Source organism: Lipotes vexillifer, unplaced genomic scaffold, assembly GCF_000442215.2.
Source record: "Lipotes vexillifer unplaced genomic scaffold, Lipotes_vexillifer_v1.1 scaffold291, whole genome shotgun sequence".
Classification (NCBI taxonomy): domain Eukaryota; kingdom Metazoa; phylum Chordata; class Mammalia; order Artiodactyla; family Lipotidae; genus Lipotes; species Lipotes vexillifer.
The window spans coordinates 1,937,361-1,956,022 of NW_006794559.1; the positions used below are offsets into that span (position 1 = coordinate 1,937,361).

At 41.8% G+C, this 18,662-nt stretch overlaps 1 protein-coding gene across 1 annotated transcript in view; it reads left to right on the plus strand.

Moving 5' to 3' along the window:
• Positions 1–18,662, plus strand: part of CLYBL (citramalyl-CoA lyase) — a 116,806-nt gene that overhangs the window by 1,453 nt on the left and 96,691 nt on the right. The window contains exon 2 of the mRNA XM_007467229.1: positions 9,968–10,154. Within this exon, the coding sequence (XP_007467291.1) occupies positions 9,968–10,154 (187 nt within the window). The remainder of the gene's footprint in view (positions 1–9,967; positions 10,155–18,662) is intronic.

An 18,662-nucleotide genomic window follows, 5' to 3' on the forward strand; every position in this document is an offset into this window, starting at 1 on the left:
GCACAGGCTCCGGACGCGCAGGCTCAGCGGCCATGGCTCACGGGCCCAGCCGCTCCGCGGCATGTGGGATCTTCCCGGACCGGGGCACGAACCTGTGTCCCCTGCATCGGCAGGCAGATTCTCAACCCCTGCGCCACCAGGGAAGCCCAAGGAGCAGAAGTTTTTAAGAAGTGGGAATGCTCCCAGGTGCTGTAGCAGCCAGTGTGATGCTGACCACCACAAGAGCCAGGCCAGGCAGCAGGATCCTGATAAGCAAACCCAGGCATCCTCCCACGGGGGGATCCACAGGGGCCTGGGAGGGAGCTGGAGCGTGCTGCATTGGCCATGCAGGTGCCCAGCCCTCGCCCCTGCGAACCCAACCTCAGGCTTAGGAGAGCAGGTCTAACTCCAGCCCCTGCTGGTGCCTGTTGGCTGCCTCACCAGAGGTGGCGCAGGTCCTCAGTGCCTGGTGCTGTGAGGCCCTGGGAAAGGGTACCTCTTACTTAAGATGGGAGGAGACGGAGACCCGGAGGAGAGTCCACTTCAGCCCCCTGAGAACAGGGCTAGGTCCCCTCTCACCGAATAGGACAGTTCTCCTAATGCCAAGTTCCTGTAGCCCTTGCTTCCTAGGGAGGCGGCAGTGTGACCTCACCTGGTGGTTCCCAGGACACCGGAAGCACGTGGTCTGCAGTGGCTGATCCATACCCCAAGCCCCCTGTGCTCCCCACTCCATGTGGTCACGTTCTCCCCATCTCTTCACGGACTCTGGCCCCTCAGTGCCTCAGCCACCTGAAAAGGGCTGAGTGGTCACCGCCTGAGAATTGCAAGGACTTCGTTTATCTTTGTGCTTTTCCCAAGGACCTGACCCTCTAGTGATCACTTGTTACCTAGTGAAAACTAGAATCAGATCTGGGGTTGAAAGCAGCATCTAGCCAACATGCCCTGGTTCCTGACCTGTGTGTGCTGACATAAAATCCTCCCTTCCCCAACTTACCAATGTATATATATATTTAATTTTATTTATTTTTGGCTGCATTGGGTCTTTGTTGCTGCACACGGGCTTTCTCTAGTTGCAGCGAGCGGGGGCTACTCTTTGTTGCGGTGCACGGGCTTCTCACTGCAGTGGCTTCTCTAGAGCCCACGGGCTCTAGGCGCGTGGGCTTCAATAGTTGTGGCACGTGGGCTCAGCAGTTGTGGTGCACGGGCTTAGTTGCTCCGCGGCATGTGGGGTCTTCCCGGACCAGGGATCAAACCCATGTCCCCTGCATTAGCAGGTGGATTCTTAACCACTGTGCCACCATGGAAGTCCCTCACCAATGTATTTTGAAAAGCCTGTCAGATTTTCTAACAAGAACTAAATATGAGTTAACATTAAAACCCAATTGCTATTTTTAAAACTCCAATTGCTATATAAACACATTTCACCTAAACAAAAATAGATTTGTTAAGTAAGCCAACCGTGAGTTGGGTCAGCATTTGTAAAAGTGTCTGATATACAGGGCTTTTCCTGGAATATGAATTCATTAAAACTTCAAAAGTAAAACAGCATGAGTTTGGACACTTGCTGGAGCACAGTTCTCAGCCAACGAGAGGCTAGATGGATTGATATTTGTTAAATTGGGATTCTGTTTGTACTGCCTTCAATTTAGTCCTTTCTCAGGATTTGGGGGTTCCCCTTCAAATCTAGTTTGTTGACTGTTTTAATCATAAAAGATTTTGTCAAATGCTTTTTTCTACATCTACTGAGATGATCATGTGGTTTTTGTGAAAGCTGTAAATTTAAGTTACACTGGCTCCACCTAAGGGGAAATGTGACTTTTTGGAAAATACATAAATGGGTAAGATTCAGCAGTGTAATACCTGAATCTGAGGCACTAGTACTGGCTTCAGCAAAACTCCTCTGATGCAACTATTTTGTTACCTCAGGGCTCACCGGTCATGAGAAACTAAGTTGGGTAAGGGTAGAGCATTTTCTAGCCCTGGAGCTATTGGGTTGGCCAAAAAGTTTGTTTGGGTTTCTCCATAACATCTTACGAAAACCCTGAACTAACTTTTTGGCTAACCCAATATATCCCTCACTGCAGAAGACAAATAGAAAGTTCCTGAAGAGTGGGAGCCAGGCAGAATATTCCCCCAGTTTCATCACTCATGCTTTCCCCCCACAAGCTTCTCTCAGCATCTGAAGAGCTTAGTCCCTGCTACTGGCAGGGACTTCCTTTATTTCACATGCCCTGTCCTTGCTCACTCTGCCTCCTGGGAGCTTGAGGTTTGGACCCTCAAGCAGTTGGAAATTAGCAGACTTCCTTCTATTCACTATGGACTTGATCTAAGAATCTAGTTTGAACTACAGGCTCAGCAAGGATTTCTTGGTGTTCACCCTCTCCCCCCCGCCCCACTTCCAAACCCTGCCATGATGGCTACTGATTCAGTGGGTGGGCATGTACAGCATCATGGTTTCCAAGCAAGGAAACTGCCGTTCCTCTCAAAGTTATCGTTCCCAGTCACTTCATTAGTGCGAAGTTGCATAATTGGTACCCAGCTCCCCTGCCTAAATATGGTAGGGTTACGTGCTGGCAACTTTTAAAGTCCAGCAATCCCAGATCATTTCTAGGACCAGTAAGACACTTTGGTGGTACTTTGAAACCATGGTGCAGAGGTTCTCATCCTTGGCTGCACCTTGGAGTCTCCCTTGAAGCTTTAAAGAAACACTGATGCCTGCAACTCACCACAAGGCTCTGATTTAATTGGGCTGGAGTGTGGCCTGAGGTTTTTTTCTTTTTCTAAGTTCTCCAGGTGATTGTAATGTGCAGCCAAAGTAGAGACCTCTGTACTAGCTATCAGCTAAGTAAAGAAACCACTAGCTTGGATGAGAAGTCACATATCAAATGGCAGATCCTCAAATGGACGTTAACTTAATTATTGCTGCTATTTCAAATATTGTCTGCAGTTTGTCAGGTTTTTTTTATCAGAAAGACTTTTCCTTAAACATGGATTTTTTTTCCAAGTTTGCTGCATTTTCAGTTATGACTTTATTATTACTTTTGTAACATCTACTTGTATATAATAGTAACACATGACTCGAGAAGTTTTCGTTGGAGCAAAATTTCCTGCATTAGGGCAATGGCTACACATTGGGATCATCTAGTACAGTGGTCCTTCAGCTTGGCTATACATCTGAATCACCTAGGGGGCTTTTAAGTTCCAGAGCCTCAGCCTTGCCCTAGGCCAATGACTTCAGAATTTCTGTGACTGAGCTTTAGCATCAGCATACTTGAAAGCTCCCCAGGTGATTCCACTATGCCCCTGAGTTAAAGTCAGCCTAGAACAGCATTCTCAAACTTTCATGAGATAAGCGTCCCCTGGAGATTTGTTAATATGCAGCTTCTGATTCAGTGGCACTGGGGTGGGGGCCTTAGACTCTGCATTTCTAACAACTTCCCACATGCTGATGGTAGTTACTCCTATGAGACATGGGAGAGTCTCACATGAGAACAGATAAGAGACCAATGGTGCCGGTCTATAGCAACACGTCACTTGTGGCAAGAACCTAGAGTGCTAAAAAAGAAAAAAAAAAAGAAAAAAATATATACTGAGCCTGGGCCCTATTACCAGTGAATTTAATTTGATTGCACTGGGTGGGGTCCAGAATTGACAAGTTTTAAAAGCTCACCAGGTGGTGGTGATATTGAATCCCAGGTGGAGAACCCCAGCAGTATTAGGGACTAGCTCTGCCTCTTGTGGTATAAATGGTTAATAAATGGTATCAGGTGGAGGAGGAAAGGGAGGAGACCCAAACAAGGCCAGGAGGGACCCCCCTCCAGCCAGAAGAACCCCTGGACCTGCCAAGGGATGTCTTATCTTAAAAAAGGTCCCTCTGTAGAGAGAACTCACCATAAGGCTACCAGATTTTTTTCAACTCATCTTACGCCCCTGTTTTGCATATTGTTTGAATATATTTACATGTTGACTATCAAGAGGCCCTAACTCCAAATGTGTAAGATAAAATAAAATAAGTTAGATCTTGCACCTACTGCAATTGTATTCATATGCAGTAGTCAGTGCTGAACACAACTCAAGTACGGAACAGATTTTGAAACAGCCGGAGATGGGGGAAGGAGAGGACACGCCAGCAGTATGGGAGGAGGGAGGTTTGAGGAAGCCACGAGGGGCTCCTGCCATCTGCCCAGTGACAGGCCCTTCGGGGACCTCAGAGTCTGCAACAGGACCTGAAGCCCAAACCCCCTCTACACCTTTCTCCTCCTTATTATTCCAAACAGTCTTGCTGCCTTTGATCTTTCTCCCTGAAGCTTCATTCTGTACAGACCTTTAGCCTTCCTGAGCTGCTTGCAGGCCATCCTCTGGGTGTTCCTCCCTGGACCTTCTGGACTTGACCTGTATCTCTTGGGCCGCCTCCCCACAGTGCTCAGCACAGTGCCGGTCAGGGCAATCTCACGCGGTTGGTTGTACGGGGTGTGCCCTGATCAGGGTGCCTACAGAGGCCACGTGTGGCGCCGAGCTTCAGCTCTCCTCTACGCATCAAAGTTGCCGCCTCAGGAGCAGGCGGCACCTCTTTGCCCTTCCACCTGCTGGCAGGCTCGAGGGGACACCTTTTTCTAATTTGCACAAAGGGACCTGCCAGGTGTGCTAGTGGAGACCCTGCGCAGGTCACCCAGTGCATGCTTCCTAAGTACTCACTGAATGTATGAACGAGAACAAAGTGGAGGCAGTGAGGATAAATAAGAGGTTTCCACAGTCATCTCAGTAAAGGTGAACGAGGCCCCAAACTAGGACGTCATCTGTATTTACAGGAAGGAGGAGATAAACAAAGGAGAAGCAATAGGCCATGGGTTGGGTTAAAGCTTCCAGGATGGCAAAGGAGAGAGGGAATAAAAATGACCTCCTACCTGTAATCACCACTAAAACTTGAGTCTTGCCCAAGAAGAATAAGGACAGTGTGGTTGCAGATCAGTCTTATATACCCACTTCTGGACAGCTGGCGTTGGTTGGGTAACGAGGTAACAGGAATTCTGTGCTCTTGTCTGCAAGACCCTGTGGTAAGCAACGTGGGGCAGACGTAAGACTTCCCCTCCCTAGGCGAGCTTGTGAGCTAGTTGAGGGCACTTGTGTCCAACAAGATTCCTGATGCTGGTCTACACGGACCAGCATCACATGTGGGTGACAGGTGTCAGATGATCATAGTAGCTATGGATGTACATACTGCTTTACGGCCTGTGGTGAGCTCTCCCCTGTATGATATAGCTGTTATGTTTCTTCTCACCTAAGAGGAAATTGACATTTCTTGCTTGCTTCTCACCCCATCTTCTGACTGCCAGTCACAATATTGGCGTGAACCATATAAAATTAGCATTTTTGTAGGCCAAAATGTTTAGATATCAGCAATTTCATATAGGTGGTTTTTATACTCTCCACCATATTATGCTGCCACTTGAGACCTTTCAAGTGACTTTTTGGTTTGTTTTAAGCCTATTATAAAAGGATTTTTTTTTTAAAGAGTGATGCTTCTTCTGGTAAATGTGTAAAATAGGAAAAAACTGTGCAGAAGCAGAAAAATCTTTTATTTGTTTATTTATTGTTGGCTGTGTTGGGTCTTTGTTGCTGTGCACGGGCTTTCTCTAGTTGTGTCGAGTGGGAGCTACTCTCCGTTGCGGTGCACGGGCTTCTCAATGCAGTAGCTTCTCTTGTTGCGGAGCACAGGCTCTAGGCACGTGGGCTTCAGTAGTTGCGGCATGCAGGCTCAGTAGTTGTGGCTTGTGGGCTTAGTTGCTCCGCAGCATGTGGGATCTTCCCAGACCAGGGCTCAAACCTGTGTCCCCTGCGTTGGCAGGCGGATTCTTAACCACTGCTGCACCAGGGAAGTCCCTGGAAGCAGAAAAGTCTTAATCCCAAATTCTACAGTTCAGAGGCATCCCTAATCACATTTTGATGTATTTCCTTCCAGATATTTTTCTTTGTATTTTTTATAAAGTTGAGATGTTATTGCATATGTAATGTTATATCCTCTGTTTAAAAATAACAATCTTCAAAAATAACAATCTTAAATATTGTAATAAACACAATTTTTAATGATGGCATAATATTCCAGTGAATGTAGGTACTGTAATTTATCCTACTGTTGGACCTAAACGTTGTTTTCAGTTCTTAATATTATATATATCTAGTTTTATTCCTGATCATTTTCTTAAGATAGATTCCTGTCTTAATCCATTTGGGCTGCTGTAACAGAATAGCATAGACTGGGTGGCTTATAAACAACAGAAATTTATTTCTCACAGTTCTGGAGGCTGGGGAGTCCAAGATCAATGCTCTGGAAGATTCAGTGTCGGATAAAAATGTACTACTTCCTGGTTCATAAATGTCAGCCTTTTCACTGTGTCCTCTCATGGCAGAAGGGGCTAGGGAGCTCTCTGGTGTCTCTTTTTTTTTTTTTTTGCAGTACACAGGCCTCTCACTGTTGTGGCCTCTCCCGTTGCGGAGTGCAGGCTCAGCGGCTATGGCTCACGGGCCTAGCTGCTCCATGGCATGCAGGATCTTCCCAGACTGGGGCACGAACCTGCGTCCCCTGCATTGGCAGGCATTGGCAGGCAGACTCCCAACCACTGCGCCACCAGGGAAGCCCTCTGGTGTCTCTTTTATAAGGGCATTATTCTCCTAGGTTCTGCCCTCGTGACTTAGTCACCTCCCAAATGCCCCACCTCCAAATACCATCACACTGGGGATTATGTTTCAACATATGAATTTTGGGGAGGACACATTTAATCTATAGCAATTCCCAAAAGGAATTGGGTCAAATTACTTGAAATTACTGGGTCAAAAAGCAGGAAACTTTTTTTTTTTTTTTTTTTTTTCTTGCGTTATGCGGGCCTCTCACTGCTGTGGCCCCTCCCATTTGCGGAGCACAGGCTCCGGACGCGCAGGCCCAGCGGCCACGGCCCACGGGCCCAGCCGCTCCGCGGCATGCGGGATCCTCCCGAAACGGGGCACGAACCCGCGTCCCCCGCATCGGCAGGCGGACCCTCAAGCACTGCGCCACCAGGGAAGCCCCGGGAAACTTTTTTAAGTGTCTTGATTTGTAGCATCCATTGGCTTTCCAGAATGCATGTGCCCCTTGATATACTTTAGCCATGATGGCAGAGCCAGTCCTTTGCTGGTTCTGGTTTGGTTACCAGTGATAAATGCTGTCTTTAAAGATGAGAGAATCTAAAGATGAATGGTCAAAAAAGAGTCCGCAGTTAGGTGGACATTGAACTAAGCTAGAAAGATCTGTAAGTTTCAAATAAACCTTGAAGCTAGAAAGATCTGTAAGTTTCAAATAAACCTAGGGGAAATACTTTTCGAGCAGAAGCAAAAGTACAATGGAAACAATACAGCATATTGTGGACAGTCATAATCTAATTTTCCGAGGGTAGATAGTTGCAACATGGAAATAGTGGGATATAAATTGAGAAAAGGGCTCTCAGCTGAGACTACATTACCTACATTCAATGTAGGTAGATATCTACCTATCCTGTAGATAATGGGGAGCTGTTGACAATTTTTGAGCAGGGGATTATAAGAGGAAAATAATGTTTCAATGATTATAGGAGACTTTATAGGCTTTCTGGGAAGCCAGAAACATCTTTATGAGTGGCAGATTTTTTAAATGATCATCTGTTTTAGAAAATTACACATGATATATAAACATCCTAGGAATGATTTGCTCTAGTGCTTAGCATGTGACAGTGGTATGACCTGTCAGCCATGTCTGAGTGGCTCAGGCTTTGAGATTCAGGTGGTGTGGCTTGGAGATCACAGTGGCTGGATCCAAATTGGCAGTCAGAAGCTATTTCGCATGGAGGAAATCTCAGTTTTCATGAAATGAAGGTCTCTTTGTCTTTTACATGTGCAGTTACAACAAATCCTCATGAGGAGTGATTTTGCCTTAAGCATTTCTTGGTAAATAAAAATTTCATCTCTTTTAATTGCATTTTTACGATTTTAAAGGAAATGGATATGTTGCAAATTCTGGTTTCCAGTACGAATAAGTAAAATGTGGTTGTTGCTATTACATCATTATATTTTCTCTTTTTTAAGGTAAATCACATATTTTTAATCAGTATAAAACGATGACAGATACTTTGGGAATTCTTCAATTATCTGTCCATACTATATTTAATATCAATATTAGATAAATGTCTTGTAATATATGTACACTTTTTTTTTTTTTTTTTTGGTATGTGGGCCTCTCACTGTTGTGGCCTCTCCCGTTGTGGGGCACAGGCTCCGGACGTGCAGGCTCAGTGGCCATGGCTCACGGGCCCAGCCGCTCCACGGCATGTGGGATCTTCCCGGACCGGGGCACGAACCCGTGTCCCCTGCATCGGCAGGCGGACTCTCAACCACTGTGCTGCCAGGGAAGCCCTATGTACACTTTTAAAACCCATCTATATGTCACCATATCTCACAGAGCACAATGCTTATGTTATGGAAAAATAAGACTTCGACTCAGGTTTTAGTTTTAATTAAGGTTAGCTTCAAGAAAGAATGAGGGGGCCCTTAACAAAATTGATAGGCCACCAAAAAGATGCTGATTTTTTCTTGACATACATTGTCACAAGGCACACTAATCATGGCAAAGTGTTAACAACTGTGTAAAATATTTGATGGCATTAACGTAGGATAACTACTAAATGTCAAGAGCTTTCATGAAGAATACAGCTGGCATATTTTTGAAAGGATGATGCTGTTTACCCTGGGGGAGTAAAACAGTAGGGTGTTATCAAGTTTGCTGGGGCTTTCACCTTTGTTTAACTGGCATTTTCATGACGTGTAGCTCCATCTGTTATGAGCAGGGCTGGTTTCATGAATGTGTGACCTGCACAGTCACGGATGGCCCTATGCTTAGAAGGGTGTGGTGCTTTGTGTGATGTTTTTCTGTTGCCATCTTGAAATTCCCAGTGAATTTTGAACAAGGGCGCTGCACTTTTATTTTGCACAGGTGATTCAAATTATGTAACTGGTGTTGATTGTGAAAGCTGATTTCATCTTCCTTTGTCATGTGTTATGGGCTAAAATATGGTTTTCACGGGACCAAACTATGGACCAGGTTAAGAGAGAGGGCTGCGGTGAGCCAAGGGAGCTTCTGGCCAACTCCTCTTATTTCCACAGGAGGCTAAACTTAGTACAATAGGAGAAAGGGGGAGAGAGCAGAGTTTACGAGCAGGCAGGGCTACTGACAGCTAGAGTTTCTCCGTTAAGAACAGCAGCAGTGGCTGCCATTCCCGCTACACCCACCTACCACATCAAGCTAATAACCCCCAGGCTCCGGCTGATCGCTTCATATGCATTATTTCCTTTAACTTAATTTTCTCAGCAACCTGCAACATGAGTATTATTTTTACAGATGAAGAATCTGAAGTTTCCAGCAATCAAGTTGCCCATAATTACAGAGCTAATAATGGTCTTTGCTGACTTAAGAAGTAGCCAGCCATCCTTGTCTGTTGTTAAAATTGAACTTGAATCACTTATTTGTCTACTTAAAAAGATTCATTGTCAGGGAGAGAGCCACAGACTTTGTTTACATAGATTGTTCATTTTCTACTTTTTACTTTCATATAATTGTAGATAGTATTGTTCTTTAGGACCTTTTGGATGTAAATTTCTTCACTTTTTTCTCCATGGATACTATCTGGACAGCATACTAATGCTGGAAGTGTTTTTCCAAGAAGAGATAGCTACACCTTCCTTCTTTTCTCAGAAGATTGTGTCAGTAACCAGTATTATATATTTTTTAAACCTCAGCCAAAATGACATTCTGTTGCTTGATTATTTCTGTTATTATTGTTTTCCTAGTTGTTATGTGTGATTATGTTCTGCTATAAGTTAAAAAAATTATCCATGTCTTCTATTTTAATTTTGTATTAAAATAAGGTTTTTCAAAAATTTGTAAATGAATTCTATTCTTGACTAATTCTAATTATGTCTTCTGCAGGAAAGCATCTCTGGCAGCTGATGTGTCCAGGCTTGGGTACAGTTCCTCACCCAATCACAAATACATTCCCCGAAGGGCAGTGCTCTATGTTCCTGGAAATGATGAAAAGAAAATTAAGAAGATTCCCTCTCTGAATGTGGACTGTGCAGTACTCGACTGTGAGGATGGTGTGGCTGTGAACAAAAAGGTAATGGCATGATTTTTCCTTATGATGGAAAAAAGAAATGAATTGAAATTTGGTGTTCTCCTGGTAGCACTGCTCACTATTTGGAAAGAGTCTACTGTACCCACCTTTTCTGATAATCGATGTGTTCTTGACCAGCCCTTGTGTGGGTTCTGAATGTGTATGTTTCTTTTCTCTAAGAGACGGGAAGAATCCAGCCAAGATATATTTAAAATCATGGCCTTCAGTATATGTGACTATGTGTGTGTATAGATAAAGAGATACACACTTAAAAAAAAGAGAGAGAGATAGACACTCAATCCATTTTGGCTGTGGTATTTGCTGGTTTGGGTAAATGAGTTAATCCTAGATTTGTGGTGTAAATTTTTCAGACCAGTAAGATGGAATTAGGAATTTATCTCTTTTTTTTACTGCCAGGTATATTGTGTAGTGGCCTTATCTCTTCTGGGACAAGTGCCAATAAAAGAAAAGACAGACTTCAATGGATGAGTCACCATTTTCCCTCCTTAATTAAAGAGAAACTACACGCAGAACCTTAAGGTTGCAGCTTTTGGCTGATTTTCTCATAGCCTGATGAGAGAAATGAGTCGCAGAAAATACCCAATTTGTAAATAGGTACAAAAGGTTCTTACTGGGTGGTAGCATAGTGGGTGCTTTTTGTTTCATTTTGGTTTGCCTAACTTCTTTTTCTAGGTTTTTATAATGAACAAAGATTTGTTCAATAATTGGGTGAGATACATAAATTATTTTAACAATAACTGATGTTTGCATGGAACTTTAAAAATTAAACACATGCTTTCCCTCAACCTTCATCTATCCAGTCCCTAGACAAAGAGGTTGGGCTGGGAATGGATTGTGGGGCTGGTGGCACAGAAGGAGCTGGCCGTCTGGATTTATATCTATTTGGATAGTTTCTTTTCCTAGGTGACCTGAAATAGCGTGGTTGTCCTATACAACTTTCTTGATTAATTGCTTTCCTTAGAGATTCTAGGAAACAAATATTTGCCTTATTTTTTTAAGTTAATTTACAGCATCTTTCTAATGGTCAAAGCAAAGCTTTACAAGTGTTTGAGGAAGGATTAGAATAAACATGTGGAATTTAAAGCATCTACTCAACATCTTTGGCGTGCACCAAGGAAAATGCAGTTTCTCGCAGAGATTAAGGTAAATAGGGCTTTTCTTGAAGGACATAATATGATTCCACTATGCTCCCTTCCAAAACTCATGTAGTGCACTCTAAGATTAGATACTAAGTTGTAATTCTAGTTCTGTGTGACCCAGGGCAATTCACTTTACTCCTTTGCCTCAATTTTTTATCTGTACTGTGGGATGACAAAATCTTTTGTCAGGGATAGGGATTATTACAAGGAATAAGCTTGATAAAATGCCTGGGAGTAGCTTGATTTCCTATAGGAAATAGATTAGATAAGTCCTGTGGTAATCATGATTAGAGGGGAATTTACTTTAGCTTGTAGCACAGTGAGCCATTAGGTGCCCTGATAAACTTCTAACTATATTTCTTCACAAACCTTGAGGCTATCTTCCTATTCCCACCTGAGGATGTTTCCTGCTACCCAGATGAGTTCGAAATATGGTTCATTCCTACCTCATATTTCCTTACTGTTTATCTGTGTTCTGAAGCCTATCCTTATACCTGGAGCCACTACTGAGGAGGAACCTAAGGAGGGGCAGGGGAGAGAAAAATTTATGATGGGCAGGTTGTGCCCGCCATCTTGGCATCTATGTCCAGACAGAGCACTGCAGTTCTCTCTCTCTTTTTTTAAATTAATTTCTTTATTTGTTTTTATTTATTTATTTATTTGGCTGCATCAGGTCGTAGTTGTGGCGCACGGGATCTTTCGTTGCAATGCGTGGGCTCCTCTCTAGTTGTGGTGCGCGAGCTCTGTAGTTTGCGGCACGCGAGCTCAATAGTTGTGGCGCGTGGGCTTAGTTGCCCCACGGCATGTGGGATCTTAGTTCCCCGACCAGGGGTCGAACCGGCGTCCCCTGCATTGCAAGACGGATTCTTAACCACTGCGTTAATTGCCAGACACACTGTTTTACATATGCTGAACTTGGAGTCAACCAAATTTCCCTTTCTTGTGCACAGAGAGTTCTGGCAAGACAGGCTAGTACTTTTTTCCCTAATTTTATCTCATATATTTCATTTCATAGCCCTAGCCTGTCAATGTCTTTTTGGATTTTGATTTCATCATCCAACATTTATACCATCTGAGAGTTGGACCAGCACACTAGAAAAATTTAACAAGTTTCTGATAGAAATGTTGAAGAGGTTGGAGCCGAGTGCTGTGCAAGCATATGCCACTAGAGACTTGTTCGAGTTCATTTAACAAACATTTATGTAATGGTGACTAAATGCCAGGCACTGTTCTAAGGGCTTTAATTTGTATAACAACCAAGTAAGTAATACTCCTTCTACGGATAAGGAAACAGGCATGGAGAGGTCAAGTTCATGAAGCAGTCCTGTGAATATGGTTATTCAGTCACCTAACTCTCCTAAAATCCAGTCTTTTCATAAGAATAGTATAAGAGATTTTATTTAATGCCATTTCAAAATGAAGACACCTTCCTGATTTACATGGTCTAGCAATACCTTCTCTCTCCACATACCTCTACCTCGCCAGAAAAATGAGGTTAGTTAGATGACTTGATCTTGAAGAGCCCTAGTCAGTACTACCTAGTTGTTACCACCTTTGCTTTGAAGTGCTAGAGAGACGAAAATGGTAATAGCTACCATCTACCGAGAGTTTTCTATGTAAGAGGTGCTATAATAAATGCTTTAACTATTTCATTTACTCCTTATAGCAGAGTTTTGTTCAGGGTCCAGGGTCATTAAATGGCAGATTTGAACCTCTTAGAATTTTTGCCAGGAATCAGCCTCAAGTTCACCTGCTGGCATATTCCATACATAACTCACCTTTTCCTCCTTTCTCAGAAAGTTAGTGCCTTGGCTTCTCTTTATCTTTTGTCACCTTTGTATACTCCATAGTTTCTCCAAGATTACCGACAGGAGTGCCGGGTTCACATTTACAGATTCTTTCAGTGTCTTGGGATTTTGATACATTTAAACCTAGGGACTTCAATTCATTTGAAATGTCCAGATAAGTCTGAAACTTCTCGCATAGCTCATATTATTTTTCCTTTCTTGACGTGACCTCTTAATCATATTTTTGTTTGAATATTATTCCTCTTGATGGAGGAGATAGAATAGAGACCATTTTCACTGAGTTTATTTCTTACCATATTAAAACTGTCATTTCAAATGATCTAGTTATGGTTTTGCTAAACTGAACTCTTATTGCCTAATTCAACTTTCTTGGCATTATTAAAACTTAGTCACTTCATTTTAGATATTTCATTTCTTTTTTAGTAATTGACTAATTCCATATTTCATTTGACTGACTCTGTGGAGTATGGGCTTGTAATGAAAACAAGAGGAGCTTCCACAGAGCAGTTTATAAGTATATAACACCTTCCAGCAGGCTCTAATCCTGTCTTGTTAATCCAATTTGTGTTTAAGCAGCTCCTTCATGTCAAGGATGGCGCTACCAGCTCACCTTTCCAAACATGGATGATGAAAAGACCATCTCCATTACCCTCCTATCATCTCCTTTTCATTGTTAAATGCATGAGGAGATACAGGGCTGTCTAAGCCACTGCTTGCTGGGACACAGTGAAAATAAGCCAAGTAATGCACGGATTTCTGGTGAAATCTCCATGACACTGGATGAGGCCAAGAAGGTAGGAGTAAAATAGATAGAGGCAGGGTTCCAGAGCTGCTAGTTTAGTTGAGTATTTAAATTTATTTAATATTTAAGTTTAAATATGTAAATTTTTACATATTTACTAAATATGTAACTAAATATTTAACTAAATATTGAGTACCTACTCAACCAGCCACCATGGCAAGCAGGAGGAGAACGAAGATGGCTGCATGGTCCCCAACCCAGAGGAGTCAAAGGGTAGTGGAGAGACAGGCAAAAAAGTAAATTGTAGGGCTTCCCTGGTGGCGCAGTGGTTGAGGGTCCGCCTGCCGATGCAGGGGACGCGGGGTCCTGCCCCGGTCCGGGAGGATCCCACATGCCGCGGAGCGGCTGGGCCCGTGAGCCATGGCCGCTGAGCCTGCGCGTCCGGAGCCTGTACAAATGTTTCCTTATATCAGTGTGTCTATAATATTATAATGCTTATGGAAAAAGAAATAGCATAATTTTATTTTCTATGCAAAGAGTGTTTTTAAAAAAATCTTTGAAGCATATTCTTATTTAGGACTACCAACTCTATGTTTTCTTTGTTAAAAGATTTTTTTAATAATTTCATATTTTTGACCACACTATTCAAAATAGTTATGCTAAAAACATGATATAGTAAACCTATTTTACTCTTACTACTGAGCTCAATTAAGAGTCCCATAGCAGGGTGATTCAGGAAGGGGTAGGCATGTAGAAAGGAACATGAAATTGGAATATGAAGGACAGCAATCTCATAGTTAATAATTTTGATGCTCAAATATGCAACATTTGGCCAGTAGGTGCCATTTAAACAGATTTTCCTGTGCTTTTAAAATTGCATTTGAATATATATGGGGTGAAAGAACATCTTAATATTAATGGTTTTTCCAATGTGTAAACATGATATCTATTTCCATTTATTTAGTTCCATCTTAATCGCTTTTATCATTCTTTTGTAGTTTTCAGTGTAAATGTCTTACATATCATTATGATACTTGATATTATTTCTATCATTTTGAATTAATCAAGACTTGTTTTGTGGCTTAATATATGATCTACCTTAGAAAATATTTTGTGTGCACCTGAGAAAAATGTGTAGTAGGCAGCTGTTAGATGGAACTTTCTGTATATGCCCATTAGGTCCATTCAGTCTATTGCATTGTTCAAGTCTGCTGTTTCCTTATTGGTTCTCCATCTGGATGATGTATCCATTGTTGAGAGTGGGGTATTCAAGTCCCCAGCTACTATTGCATTGCTATTTCTTTCTCCTTTTAGTTCCGCTAGTATTTGCTTTACATATTTAGGTACTGAGTGCATATTTATAATAAATACATCTTCTTGATAGGTTGTCCTCTTTATAATTATAACTTAGTCTATCTTGTCTGAAATAGGTATAGCTTCCTTTGCTTTATTTTGGTAACCATTTGCTTGAAATATTATTCTAAAAAAAAAAAAAAAAAAAAAATTGTAATCTAACAAGATAGGTCTATAAGAATGCATACTTTTTATTATCATTTGGTTCTACGTTTTTTGTTTTTTTTTTGTTTTTTGCGGTACGCGGGCCTCTCACTGCTGTGGCCTCTCCCGTTGTGGAGCACAGGCTCCGGACGCACAGGCTCAGCGGCTATGGCTCAACGGGCCCAGCCGCTCCGCGGCACGTGGGATCTTCCTAGACCAGGGCACGAACCCGTGTCCCCTGCATCGGCAGGCGGACCCTCAACCACTGTGCCATCAGGGAAGCCCTCTAAGTGTACATGAGGTTTTTAATTTATTCTTTTGTTGCTGACCTCAAGCTTGGTTGCATGATGGTTAGAGAATGTGATGTGAATGATGCTGATTTTTGGAAACTTATTGAGTTCTGCGTTATGGCCCATTACATGAGCCATTTTTGTAAATGTTTCATGTATACTTAATAAGAATGTATACTGTCTGTTTACTAGATGCAGAGTTCTATGTATTTTCCGTTAGACCAAGCCTGTTAATTATATTGTTCCAATATCTAAATCTTTAATGATTTTCATCTGCTTGATATATTAATAATTAAGAGGCTAGTTGAAAGTTACCCTCCAATGGAGAATTTGCCAATTTCTCCCTGTAGTTCTGTCAATTTTGCTGCTGATAGTTTGAGCCTATGTTATTAGGTGTATACAAATTTAAAATTATTATATCCTCTCGTATATTGAATTATCTATTATTATGCACTGACCCTCTTCATCCCCTGTAATGCTTTTTTCTTTATTTTTTTATTTTATTATTATTTTTAACAACACTGCTTTGTTTTGATTATATTTCAGTCTTTTTTAAAATAAATTTATTTATTTTATTTATTTAGTTTTAGCTGCGTTGGGTCTTCATTGCCACGCGCGGGTTTTCTCTAGTTGCGGAAAGCGAGGGCTACTCCTCATTGCAGTGTGTGGGCTTCTCATTGTGGTGGCCTCTCTTGTTGTGGAGCACGGACTCTAGGCATGCGGGCTTCAGTAGTTGTGACACGTGGGCTCAGTAGTTGTGGCTCAGGGGCTTAGTTGCTCCACGGCATGTGGGATCTTCCTGGACCAAGGCTCGAACCCGTGTCCCCTGCATTGGCGGGCGGATTCTTTACCACTGCGCCACCAGGGAAGCCCGCTTTTTTCTTTAAAGTTTATGTGATCTGATAAGAACACACCAGGTTTCTTTCTTTTTTTTTTGTCTGCGTTGGGTCTTTATTGCTGCGCGCGGGCTTTCTCTAGTTGCGGCAAGCGGGGGCTACTCTTGGTTGCGGTGTGTGAGCTTCTCATTTTGGTGGCTTATCTTGTTGCAGAGCACGGGCTCTAGGCACGTGGCCTTCAGTAGTTGTGGCACGTGGGGTCAGTCATTGTGTCTCACAGGCTCTAGAGCGCAGGCTTAGTAGTTGTGGCACATGGGCTTAGTTGCTCCGCAGCATGTGGGATCTTCCCGTACCAGTGATTGAACCCGTGTCCCCAGCATTGGCAGGCAGATTATTAATCACTGCTCCACCAGGGAAGTCCCCACCAGCTTTCTTTTGATCAGTATTTGCCCAGTATATTGTTTTCAGCCTTTTGTTTCAACTTTTCCGTATCTTTATGATTTAAGTATGTCTCCTATTGTTTTAAAAGTTTTATATTCATGTAGACAATCTGTGTCTTTTAACTGGAACATTAAGCCACTTACTTCTAATATAGTTACTAATAAATTTAGATTTAAATATGCCATTATATTTGACCCATTTTTCTCACCTGTTCTATGTTTCTTTTCTTTTTTGGGGGGGGCCACACCACGCAGCTTCTGTGATCTTAGTTGCACAACCAGGGATTGAACCCAGGCCCATGGCAGTGAAAGTGCAGAGTCCTAACCACTGGACTGCCAGGGAATTCCCTCTTTTTCTAATTTTTCTTGCCTTTTAAAGATTATTTGACTTTTTTGATTTATTTCCTTAGTCCATTTTTTCCTCTCTTAGTTTAGAAGTTATGGCTATGTTTCTAATTTTTATCGGTTACTCTTGAAATTTTACCAAATATACTTAACAAAGCCTAAAATTAACCTGTGTCTTCTTCCTGGACAAAACAAGAATTTTAGAAAGCTCTAAATTCAATCATCTTCCTCACCAATTTATATTATTTTTAACGAACATTTCAGTTATCTCTTTTTAATCCCATGAATTTTACATTGTTACTATATCATTATTTTATATGTACAGTTGTTAATTTAGATTAAGCTACATATTTTACCACTTTCTCTGATCATTATTCCTTCTTGTATCTCAGACCTTCTTTCTGGGGTTATCTTTCTTTCTCCTGATGTTCACCCTTCAGAATTTGTCTGTAGCGAAGGTTTGTTGATAGTAAACTCTCACAGTTTTTGTTTATTTGAAATGTCTTCATTGTTTGCCTGGGTAGACAAATTTAGATCAACAGATATTTGCTCTCAGAACTTTGAAGATATTATTTCATTGCCTTCTGGTTACTGTTAGTGCTATTGAGAACTCCATTGTCAAACTTAAAAACTAGGTTATTTGTCTTTTCTTCTTTGGCTGTGCTGAAGATCTTTTGTCTTTGGTGTACTGAAGTTTTGCTAAAATATTGAGTAGTTATTGATGTATGTCTCCTTACCTCCTTTTCCCCCTTCTTTCCTTTTGCTTGGTGTACGTGGTTTTTTTGTGTATTTGTGTACTCATGTCTTTTATCAGTTCTATAAAATTTCTACTATTAACACTTCAGATATCACTTCTAGTCGATCATTTCTGTCCTTTCCTTCAGAGGTGCCAAGTAGACATATTAGGAAATGTTTGTTTTATCCTCCTTGTCTCTTACTATCTTTTCATGTTTTCTATCTCCTTGTCTCTCTCTGCCACATTCTGGGTTAGTTCTTCATATCTAATCAACACTTTACTAATTGTCCCATCAGTTTTGTCTAATTTATGTAACCCATCCTCTGAGTTTTCAATTTTAATGATTATATTTTTCATATCTAGAACTTCCATTTGATTCTTTTTCATATCTGTTTGGTACATTCTGAATCTGATAATTTCAGTATTTTTGCATCTAAATTGCTTTTTGTTTTTCAATGACTCATACTCATGGTATGAACCCATATTGATTGGAATTATTTCTTGGGAATCCCAAGGGCCTAGAGTAGGAAGATTTTCCTCTAAAGAGAGTTTGTATTTGCTTCTGCTGGGAGTCAGGGATATTATTAATCTGGAGTCTTTGTTTATTCTCCTCAGCTTTGCAGTGATCTCAGGCTAGTATCCTGATACCAGGTCTGA